Below are 10,975 nucleotides of genomic sequence, written 5' to 3' on the forward strand. Positions count from 1 at the left end.
GACGTCATCCACAGCTGTGATCGGAATGGGTGCTTCCTCCCTCCACTGGATACGTTCTGGTGACAAATTCAAAATAGAGTCAGTGTTTTGTAGTGATGGTTAGATGAGGCCTCGTGAATCGTTACTGTGTCACTCAATACTGACTCCTGCTGGACGCAAAACGTCATTGCAGGCAACCAAGTTTTGAGAAACTCTGCTGATATACTTATTACATTTAATCTAAACATAATTTATGTCATTGTAGTTCCTCTTTCCCATGTCTCGTTCTATAATGGCCCAGCATTGGAGAAATGCTTTTAAGTTTGACAGTTCTGCAGAACAAACGCCACATTTAACCTCCAAAACATAAAATGATTCATTTCAAATAAGAGTCCGTTTGAAATGGATTTATACTCCGAAACCAAGATGAACGGGGGGAACAAAAAGGCCAAAACACTATTAAAACTATTGAATAATTCCACGAGCAAGCGGCACAGTGCGCCTCCAGGACCAGGCTTGGGAAACACGGGACTGACGGCACCCAACTCCTCCCGCCGCCAGAGGGCGTTGGATCAACACCAAACTGCCGCTTGGAACCCAGACCAACCAATCATAGGCCACGGGCTGGCCTGCGTCACATCCGGTCACTGCTGGCGTTTAGTCTGGAAACAGAAAGCGAACAGGTACGTGTTCGGATGGGAGAACGTGCTGGACCATCAAAGGGTCGATTTCAGACGGAAGAAACGGGATTTGATGTATCTGATCTGTCGGTAAATTCGCGGGAATGTCTGCGTTTCCGGTACCGGCGTGTCTCAAACAGTAAAGATGTTCACCCACGAGCTCGTCGTGAAGTTCATGTTATGTTTTAACAGAACAGAACCGCTTCGGGTCCAGTCGGAATCGCAGCTTGCGCGAACCTAGCTTAACTTGCTGAGACGGTCTGAATACGTTTGCGGCGCGAGGAACTGAAACAGCGGCACGCGGGCTGCTGTCCACTTCCTGCTGCTTTTGGCAGGATTTCCATTGTTATCCCATTTGTTTCTGCTGTGAATTAGTCCGCCTGTCAGTAGATGTGACGTCACTCATGGTGATGATAAACAGAACTGCACCCCCACCCCACCCAGTATTCGTGTCATGTATTCAGTCCACTTCCTGTGTACTCGCGCGTGAGTGGATCATGTGCTGTGCGGTGACAGTAGCTGTCTCTACGGAGCTGCAGAATCTCAGTCACGCATCAGAACCGAGACGTTGCGCCTGGAGCAGATGACCCAGATGTTGCGTCCTGCTGTTGACCTTCCTGACGTAGAGACAGGGGATCAGACTGGAGCTGTCCTTCTGTTTCAGTAGACACCCAATAGAACCCCTACAGTCTGTTCTCGCGGTTCTGGGCCCAGACGGCCCGAGGTTCTGAACCCCTTCTGTCCGGTTCCTCAGAGTGACCTGTAGGCGGCGCCGCCATGGCCTGTGCTGGAGTGCCGCTGGATGAGCAGCAGGTGACGGAGGCCGACGCGCTCGGACAGGAGCGCACGCGTCCCGCTCTGGTGAGTCCTTGGCTGCGGCGCCGACCCGCATCACTTTGATGTTCCTCTGCACCCTAACCCCCCCTCCTCCCCCCAGCACCCGGACAGGAAGGAGGAGCGCTGCTTCGTGCCTTACAGAGCGCCTCCGGAAGGCGGTTCCTCCGCCGAGGTGGAGGAGTTCCTGGAACTTGCCAGATTCCTGGTGGAGGATCTAGAGTGGCTTTTGTCTCTGCCTCATGACAGGTTCTGGTGTCAGGTAGGACCGGGTCGCTGGGTTTGAGCAGAACCTTTAGGAAGTCCAGCAGAAAGTGAGGATGGCTGCCTCCTGCAGGTGGTGTTCGACGAGTCCCTGCAGAGGTGCCTGGACTCGTACCTCCATCACGCCCCGCGCAGCATCGACCTGGGCGGCGCCCCCGCCTCCCCGACGGTGGCTGAGGTGCAGCGGTCCCTCCACAAGCTCGTCTTCCTCACCTTCGTCAGGATGGCCACTCATAAGGAGTCTAAGGTGGGAAGGTTCTGACCCAGAGGGGTCCAGCACTATTTGTAGTTTATTCCACAGATTTGAAGCTTTTCTTTTTTTTCCCAGCGTTTAGAGATCGATGTGTTTAGAATGAAAGATTTTAGGACTTTTTTATCTTCCAGGATAATCACATCTGGAATTTTCCTCCTCAGGAGAATTTTTTCACGCCAGCCGTGTTCGGAGAAATCCTCTACGACAACTTCCTGTTCGACATTCCAAAGATCCTGGATCTGTGTGTTCTGTTCGGAAAGGGGAACGGCTCGCTGCTGCAGAAGATGATCGGTCAGTAGTTGAAGTGTGTCCCCACGGGGCCTCCGTAGTTCCCCGTTTGCGACTCTGCTGTCTCCTCAGGGAACGTTTTCATGCAGCAGCCGTCCTACTACAAGGACCTGGACGCCACCATCCCCAGCGTGCTGCAGGTCGGACGCCTCCCCTTCTCCCCGCCTCCTTTCCTGAACTCACTTCCTGTCTTTGTCCTGGAATTCCAGGTGTTTGACACCATCTTGGGGAAGTGTGGCCTTCAGAGCGAAGGCGCCATTGAGCCCGTCAAGCTGAACACTCATCATCGCGTCACGGCCGCCAGCATGAAGCCGCAGGTCAGACGCTTCCGCCCTGGTGCAGGAAGATGCTGTTCCTGTGAGGGACCTGCATCTGGTTCTGGAGCAGAACCGGATCCGGTCCCGGTCTTCCCTAACCCTGATTGCTTGTTGGAAAATCTCTGTTTAACCCCTTCTGCTCCAGGACCTGGCGGACATCATCTCGTACCTGTGCGACGCTGTCAGCACCGTCCACGCCTTCCTGGACATCTTCCCCGCCGCCTGCACCAGCTTCCACTCCCACGGCTTCCTCAGCAGGTGAGCAGGAGGCGCGGTGACTCCTCCCACAGGAGCGCGGCGTGATGCTTGTCTCTTTCGCTGCAGACTGAGCTCCTTCTACGAGAGCGCCGTGCCTGAGCTGGAGACGGCTGTGAGGAAGAGGAGTTTCGAGGAGGAGAGGTGAAGCCTTTGACCCTGAAGTGTTGCTCCGGAGCAGGAGGCCCGTGGAGTAACTGTGTGCTGCAGCCTGCAGGAGGAGCTGTGGAGGAGGCTGAGTCACTCCTGCAGGAGGATGGTGGAGACTGCTCACCTGCTGCTGCACCACACCTGCCTGCAGCCCATCCTGGAGGGGTGGGTCTCTGGAGGGGCAGTTGCAGCGGTGGCCCCGCCTCAGCGATGACCTCTGACCTCTGGTGCTTTGCAGGAAGGAAAACATGCAGACGTTTGCGGAGGAGCTGCTGCAGCTTTTCTCCTCTTTTCTGCCGGAGAAGCGGTGAGTTTGTCCGTCAGAGGAATGTCTGGAGCGGCGAGGCTTCATGGCGAGGCTTCATGGGTGGTTCTTCCAGGTTCCTGGTGGACTATGACGAGCAGTTCCCCCTCGCCGACGACATCAGCCTCCTCCAGCAAGCCCTGCCCGACACGCATCCTTATCTGTTCTATGCTCATGAATCACCTGTAGCTGCTCAGAGCCTCTGTTCATGACATCATCAGTCACTCATGACTCAGCATTTTTCCTCGACGGAGACCCTCAGAGATGAAACCAGGACGTCCTACCTGCTGCAGGGGGTGCAGAGCGCGTGGGACAGCGTGGGCCGGCTGAGAGCTCACCGTCACCCTGAGGCTGACCGGGGAGCGGCAGGAGGCGCGGCTGCCAGTGCGGCCGCCGGCGTCCCCAGGGAACCTCAAGAGGAGCAGCTGGGGGGGGCGGCAGCCCAGCTGGACGTGCCCCTCAAGGGAAACGTGAGCTCAGCTTCCTGTCGTTACCATGGTGATGCTTCACTGTAGAACGGGGTCTCAGCTGAGGTTGATCCTGATCATGGACTGTATAGAGAACTGGACTAAGCGGGAAAAAGAGGATTATCAAGAAGATGTAAAAAAAAAAAAGAAGGATCAGGTCCAGAGCGGTTCTTCTGACAATAAAACGACCCGGGAACAGCAACTTCCTGTTTAGAACGCCACAATGCTCAGTCCAGCTCTCATATACAGTCAACAATCCTGAGTTTGCTTTGAACAGTGTGGGCGGGGCTAATAAAGGTTCTGTTCCAAAGGAGAAGGGAGGCTCTGAGGAACCAGACGTGCCAGTCCTCCAGGCTCTGAGCCGACCCAGTTCTGTCTTTGCTTCCAGGCGGCGGCGTGCCCGGTGGGCGGGGCTGAGCTGGATTCCCTCCTGTCCTGCATTAGAGACCTCCTTCCTGACCTGGGGGACGGCTTCCTGCTGGCCTGCCTGCAGGAGTACAACTACAACGCCGAGTTGGTCATCAACAACATCCTGGAGGACCGCCTTCCCCCCGCCCTGAACCAACTGGACCGAGCCACGCCCCGGTGACAGACACGCCTTCGGTTTCTTTCTGTTGGGCGGGCCCATCTGACTAACTGGAGGTGGGTGTGGTTTCAGGCCGGTGAAGGAGGAGCTTCCTGCCGTCCTGAACAGCAGATCCAACGTCTTTGATGACGACGAGTTCGACGTCTTTCGCAGGGATCAGCTGGACATGTCCCGAGTGTGGAAAGGCCGGAGGTGCTGCCCGCCCACTCTAGCCCCACCCATCAACTCAGTCACTAGCCCGCCCGCTCATTCACTCACTCGCTCGCCCGCTCATTCACTCACTCGCTCGCCCGCTCATTCACTCACTCGCTCGCCCGCTCAACCCTTTCGCAGGGATCAGCTGGACATGTCCCGAGTGTGGAAAGGCCGGAGGTGCTGCCCGCCCACTCTAGCCCCACCCATCAACTCACTCACTTGCCCACCCACCCACTCGCTGGCTCACCCGCCCGCTCATTCACTCACTCACTCACTCGCCCGCTCATTCACTCACTCACTCACTCGCCCGCTCATTCACTCACTCACTCACTCGCCCGCTCATTCACTCACTCACTCACTCGCCCGCTCATTCACTCACTCACTCACTCGCCCGCTCACTCACTCACTCGCCCGCTCATTCACTCACTCACTCGCCCGCTCATTCACTCACTCACTCGCCCGCTCATTCACTCACTCGCCCGCTCACTCACTCACTCGCCCGCTCACTCACTCGCCCGCTCGCTCACTCACTCACTCGCCCGCTCATTCACTCACTCACTCACTCGCCCGCTCATTCACTCACTCACTCGCCCGCCCGCTCATTCACTCACTCACTCGCCCGCTCATTCACTTACTCACTCGCCCGCTCATTGACTCACTCACTCACTCATTCGCCCGCTCATTCACTCACTCACTCACTCATTCGCCCGCTCATTCACTCACTCACTCACCCGCTCACCCGCTCATTCACTCACTCACTCGCCGGCTCATTCACTCACTCACTCGCCCGCTCATTCACTCACTCACTCACTCGCCCGCTCATTCACTCACTCACTCGCCCGCTCATTCACTCACTCACTCGCCCGCTCATTCACTCACTCGCCCGCTCATTCACTCACTCGCCCGCTCATTCACTCACTCACTCACTCGCCCGCTCACATGGTTTTGAAGTCGTCAGACGCCATCTTTGTCTCACCGCTGCAGGAAAGCTGAGAATGTCCGCGAGACGCTGAATGACAAGCAGCACATCGCCCAGCAGAGGGCGCGCTACCGGGCCTACGAAACGGTGGTGGACGAGGTCCTCATCGGACCCGGAGACGCCGCCGATGCCGCGTACAGCCTGGACGACTACGACGATGAGTACGACGACACGTATGACGTGAACCAAGTGGGAGCCAACGACCTGGATGGAGACAGTCTGCTCAGCAGGAGGTGGGTTCTGATCCAGAGTCACGGAGACGCAGCTCAGACGAAGACCTGATCTCCGGTTTGTCTGCAGACCCTTCACGGTCCCTCAGGTCCTGAGGACAGGAACCAAAGACGAGGAGCAGAACGATGAAGATCAAGAGGAGGATGGGGCTCCTGAGGTACGGATGATCCTGAAGTCTTGCCTGTTCAGGGGCGCGGCTTACAGTCGTGTCCACACACAGAAACGGGGCGGGGTAGACCGTTAGTCTAAATGCAGAGAGGCGGGGCATTCCTGCTGATGCACCTGTGAGACGGCTGAGGTTCGGGGCTTTCTTCACGGCTCCGCCCCCTTGCTCTTCGGATCTGCTTTTCACCTGTTCACGTTCACCTTTCAGAACCACGCCAGCAGAGACCAGTTCGTGCAGGACCCGGCGCTCCTGCGGGAGAGGGCGGAGGCCCGGAGGGCCGCCACGCAGCAGAGGAAACGGTGAGGCGGGCGCTCTCAGGTTCTGAAGGCGGCTTCGGGTGTTTCACGGTGTCCTCGTTTCTTTCAGCGTCCCGCCGGAGCGTCCCGGTAACGTGGTGGGCCGGCCCAAAGGCCAAGGCCAAACCACCGAAACCTTTCTGGACCGACGCAAGAAGGAGATGAACAAGAGCCGCGTGGCCAATCACAGCCGGCGCTCCATGGCCGACCGCAAGAGGAACAAGGGCATGATTCCCTCCTGACCCCAGAACCGGGCCCGGGTTCTGCAGACGGGCTCTTCGTTTTCAGTTGCTTTTTATTTTCAAAATTGTTCAATAAACTACCGTTTGGATCAGAAGGACGTTGGGTTTTGAAGCCCAGAACCAAACGGGCCGGGTCTGAAGACAAAGACGGACACCTTATTGTTGCCAAGTAACAGTGTGTTTATTCCTCTGACTGACCCCCCTGCTCCTCCGGCCGCAGACCGACACTGACTGCAGGATGGAGTCTGCGCAGCCGCAGCTGCGTGATGACTGAGCGCGTGCAGACAGGAGGGGCTGGGGTTGCCACGCACAGAAGTTTCTAATCCAGAGATCAGATCTATGAGCATTTTCTACAGAAAATGTTAGATTTTTTTCAAATAAATAATAATTTAGCATCTGTTTTATGGTTTTTGTTTCTCTACACTTCCTGTATGACATGTAGTACCACCGTCTAACACCAGGTGGCAGCATAGGGGGGACCGACTTTCATCACTTGTTTAAACCTAAGGGGCATAGAGGAAGAGGAGGAGGAAAGCTTTTGCTGGTTTGGTTGAGGACAAAGTTCTGAATGTGACCAACGGACCGAACGAGCCCACACCTCCTCCCAGATCTTTCTCTGCAGAAAGCAGACGATGTTCCAGCCGCTCCACAGTGAAGACAGGACGGGTTCTGAGGGGAGGTCCACAAACCAAACGGCAAAGTAATACTCGGAGCATCAAAGAAAGAAGATCCCGGAGCGGCGGCTGGAGCAGCCGTTAGCCGTCTTTGCAGACTCCGCCTACAGACAAACAGAATAAACGTCAGGTTTCTGGAGAGGAGCTTCTGTAGGGCATCACCAGCGGGCGCTCCAGAACCACGGGCGGTCTGGGACTGCAGCGTGGTTATGGAGCGCCTGTGGTCCTGGCGTGTGTCATGAGGCGGAACCCTCATCAAGGACCTTCACTAGGATCTGGACTTGTCAGAATAAAATGCGTCTCCGTTTGTTCTCTAGAGTTGATGTTGAACTTCTGTCATGTCAGTGGTTCTGGTTCTGGTGCTGGAAGAACAGCCTGCAGCTGTGGAGGCGGAGACTCACCCAGGATGCTGCGTTTGCACAGAGGACAGGTGTGCTGCAGCAGCAGCCAGGGGTCCACGCAGTCCCTGTGGTACTCGTGGAGACACGGCAGCACCCGCAGACACTGAAAGCAGCAGAAACCCGTCACGGCGGCTCGCCATAGCCCAGCCGCTAGAGAAGCCCCGCCCACCTGGTTGTTCCTGAACGCCTCCAGGCAGACTGCGCAGATGTCTGCGTCTGTCGGCTGCGACGGGCCGCACCAGCGTTTGGGTTGACGGTACGGCCGGGTTTTCAGCAGCGACATGGACCTGAGAACATCCTGCTTGGGAAACTGAGGAAGAAGCAGACGTCGGGCTCAGAGGCAGCAGCCGGGTCGGGTCCAGATCCCTGCGCTGCTCTACCAACCTACACTCCTGAATTCAGAGCCCTGGAAACTTCCCACAAGTCTTTGCAAAAGGCAGTGTGAAGCGATGCTCGCTAGATTGCTGAAAATAGACCACAATGCACTGCGTTTGGACGATTACTGGTTTGTAAAAAAACATATTTAAATGTAACTTTGATGAACGGTTTAACTCATCAGAACTCAGGGGATTCAGAAAAAGAGATTCTACTTTGGGAAATTGGTGACGTCATTTAAAAAGTAGAGCGGACGCATCGGAAGTGCTGTTAAAGTTCAGGACCCTGGACAGTTCCACACCTCTGTGAGTAGTTAGGAGGGGGTTCTGACTCCGATTCCATCCCAGAATAAGTCCGGGTGAGTCACGTTAGCTGAAAAAACCTCCTCAGAAATGTCTGGTCTTTCTAGTTTGTCCTGCTTTTTCCCGCGTGGGAACATCCCGTCGCTCTCGGTGACCCCCATGACCCCCCCCCACCGTTCTGGGTTCAAGAACCTGGAAGTTGTCGTTGGGCTGCCGGTCCTGGTGCTGCCAGCGGGCCTGGAGGATGACGCCGGTGCAGAGGATCAGCACCACCAGGAGGACCGTGTCCCACAGCTGCTGCAGGTACTTCTGCAGAACAGAGTCCGCAGGTCTCACATGCTAAGCATTCTGGGAAGTGTAGTGCATCGAAGCAGCGCCTGACCTGGACCTGGGAGTTGCTCTCCCCCGTGCAGATGACCCCCTGCCACTCCCCGTAGAGCCCACCCCTGGAGCGACCGCAGCTCGACCACAGCGTAAGCGTGGCCCCCCCCTGCCCCAACACACAGCAGCGTCAGCCTGTCATCTGCTCTGTCACCACCGGGGGCACTCACAGCTGACTCACCAGGTCGTCCTGCAGGATGCTCTGGTAGGTGATCTTTGCGGTGGCCCTCAGGCCTCTGCAGGAGGTGGACAAGCAGCAGAACATGAGAACATCAGCAGAACATCAGCAGAACATCAGGAGAACATCAAGAGAACATCAGCAGAACATCAGGAGAACATCAGGAGAACATCAGGAGAACATCAGGAGAACAGCAGCAAAACGTCAGCAGAACGTCAGCAGAACATCAGGAGAACATCAGCACAACATCAAGAGAACATCAGGAGAACATCAGGAGAACATCAGCAGAACATCAAGAGAACAGCAGGAGAACATCAGGAGAACATCAAGAGAACATCAGGAGAACATCAGCAGAACATCAAGAGAACAGCAGGAGAACATCAAGAGAACATCAGCAGAACAGCAGCAGAACGTCAGCAGAACATCAAGAGAACATCAGCAGAACTTGCGGAAACCCTTCTGTGGTCCAGAGTGGGTTTGGTTCTGCAGGTTGAACGTTGTAGTTTAGGTTCTGAATTTAGCTTTGTTTGTTTGTAAAACTTTATTGAAAACTGAGTTTGTTCTCATCAAACTCTTTAGTTCTAATCAGTTCCTGAGCTTCAGAAGCTGAATCGGGTTAAAATTCTGATGGTTCTGATGCTTTCAGAACCATCAGCTTTCACAACCATCTCATGCAGAACCAGATGTTCTGTTTGGATCCGCAGGCAGATGCAACCTGTGGTTCTGCACTGTCAGCAGAACCTTTAACAGAACAGCGGATCTCCACCGCGGTGAAGTCAGTGTCAGGATGGATGTTAGTGTCATCCATCCTGACACTGACATCCTGACGTCACCATCAGGCGGTGTGTCTGATCTCTGAGGACACCGAACCCTTTGATCCTTTTCAAAAAGCTCCGTGAGCAGAAAGGCGGGGCGGAGACGGTACCGGAGCAGCGCTCCTATCAGCTTAGTAACGTTCTCCGACGTATGGACCACGATGATGGGCTTGGACAGAACCGGGGACAAATCCATCTGGAACACAGGGAGGTTCGGTTACGCGCGGGGCCCCTAACCCCCCCGGCCGGCGGCGGGGCCCCGCCCTTACCTCACTGACGGGGTTCGGGTTAAGCGCCAGGATGATCAGCGCAGACGCCCCCAGAACCAGCGCGCGCTTCATCTGCAGCACAAACCACACGGTTCCGGTTCAGTCCCGCGCCAAACCGCTCTACCCCCGAACCGGGTTTACCTTGTTAACGACCGCATCGGCGAAGGACTCCTGCCCGCCGCGGGAGGCCGTGCTGTCCACGGGGAGCAGCCCGATCCAGGGCTCCTGCTCCTCCGGCTCTCCTGCGATCTCCGAGGCTTCCTCCACTCGGACCTGAGGAGACAAGACGTCTGAGCTGAAGGAGAACTTAGAGGAGGAGAGAACCGGTCAGACTCCGAGGCGGCGCGGAGCCTCACCAGCACCAGGTTCCCCTCCAGCTCCTCCCGCTCCCCTCCCTCGGACCCGTCCCCGCTGGACTCCACCACCTCCCCCCGGAGCAGCGCGCTGACGCCGGGCTGCTCCTCCAGCAGAACCTCCAGCACGGCGACCTGCTCCGCCGCCAGCAGCCCCGGCCACCGCAGCAGGAGCAGCAGGAGGAGCGGCGAGCCCATCCCGGTCAGCAGGAGCTGGAGCCCGCCAAACGGCACCGACGGAGCGGATCTGACAACCGAACCCAGCCCGGAGCTCGTCAGCTGCCACACATCACTGCGACGGTCGCTCCTGTTAGCTAACAGCCGCCCTGAGGATGTAAACAAGAGCGGGAGATGTACTTCCGGGTTGACCGGAAGTAGAAGGGAAATAGTTTTGTTTACAATCTGCCGCATCACCACCATGACAAAGGTGTTTTGGCAGAAGATGTGTGATTTTATTAATGATAAAATTGATTCTTGTTTTGTTTTGGAAAGATGTCTTGTTGGGTCTAATATAAAAAAATATGCAAAAGAAGTTTTGTTTACTTTTAAATCTTTTACTCATTTTGGCCAAATTCCATGTTCATAAATGTAAATTTTCTGGTAGAAAACCCTGTTTCACTGTATTCCTTTCTGAATTAAATCAGTATATCAACAGTATTCTAAATTCAGAGAAGCAAAAATCAATCAGAAAATTGTCTGTATGTGATAGATTCAGTATTTCCTCGTAGAGTTTAACCCCCT

The 10,975-nt window shown here is 55.6% G+C and overlaps 2 protein-coding genes across 6 annotated transcripts; one reads left to right on the forward strand and one right to left on the reverse strand.

The window, feature by feature from the left end:
* The first annotated feature begins 568 nt into the window (after window positions 1–568).
* Window positions 569–6,881, forward strand: ascc2 (activating signal cointegrator 1 complex subunit 2). Of its 2 annotated transcripts, none has more exons than XM_004086439.5 (19): window positions 569–662; window positions 1,414–1,520; window positions 1,597–1,755; window positions 1,831–2,004; window positions 2,172–2,301; window positions 2,371–2,438; window positions 2,508–2,615; window positions 2,761–2,873; window positions 2,940–3,014; window positions 3,081–3,185; window positions 3,259–3,327; window positions 3,401–3,475; window positions 3,587–3,794; window positions 4,180–4,376; window positions 4,450–4,569; window positions 5,557–5,784; window positions 5,852–5,939; window positions 6,156–6,247; window positions 6,315–6,881. In XM_004086439.5, the coding sequence occupies exons 2-19, from the start codon at window positions 1,437–1,439 to the stop codon at window positions 6,484–6,486; spliced, it is 2,265 nt and encodes a 754-aa protein (XP_004086487.1). In that variant the 5' UTR covers window positions 569–662; window positions 1,414–1,436; the 3' UTR covers window positions 6,487–6,881. The 2 variants fall into 2 exon arrangements, with proteins under 2 accessions (XP_004086487.1, XP_011471380.1); XM_011473078.3 differs by having other exon boundaries at window positions 654–749.
* rnf215 (ring finger protein 215) lies at window positions 6,643–10,732 on the reverse strand. 4 transcript variants are annotated; one of them, XM_004086444.5, is made up of 10 exons: window positions 10,238–10,698; window positions 10,023–10,154; window positions 9,882–9,953; window positions 9,723–9,808; window positions 8,801–8,855; window positions 8,621–8,728; window positions 8,431–8,547; window positions 7,731–7,871; window positions 7,562–7,664; window positions 6,643–7,264 (listed from the first exon to the last, which is right to left on the reverse strand). In XM_004086444.5, the coding sequence occupies exons 1-10, from the start codon at window positions 10,652–10,654 to the stop codon at window positions 7,242–7,244; spliced, it is 1,254 nt and encodes a 417-aa protein (XP_004086492.3). In that variant the 5' UTR covers window positions 10,655–10,698; the 3' UTR covers window positions 6,643–7,241. The 4 variants fall into 4 exon arrangements, with proteins under 4 accessions (XP_004086492.3, XP_020557344.1, XP_078809555.1 ...); XM_078953429.1 differs by lacking the exons at window positions 6,643–7,264; window positions 7,562–7,664 and adding an exon at window positions 7,946–8,025 and having other exon boundaries at window positions 7,733–7,871; window positions 10,238–10,732; XM_020701685.3 differs by lacking the exons at window positions 8,431–8,547; window positions 8,621–8,728 and having other exon boundaries at window positions 10,238–10,709.
* Between the last annotated feature and the right edge of the window lie 243 nt (window positions 10,733–10,975).

Source organism: Oryzias latipes, chromosome 9, assembly GCF_053564925.1.
Source record: "Oryzias latipes strain Hd-rR chromosome 9, Olatipes_Hd-rR_3.1".
In the NCBI taxonomy this organism is placed as follows: Eukaryota; Metazoa; Chordata; class Actinopteri; order Beloniformes; family Adrianichthyidae; genus Oryzias; species Oryzias latipes.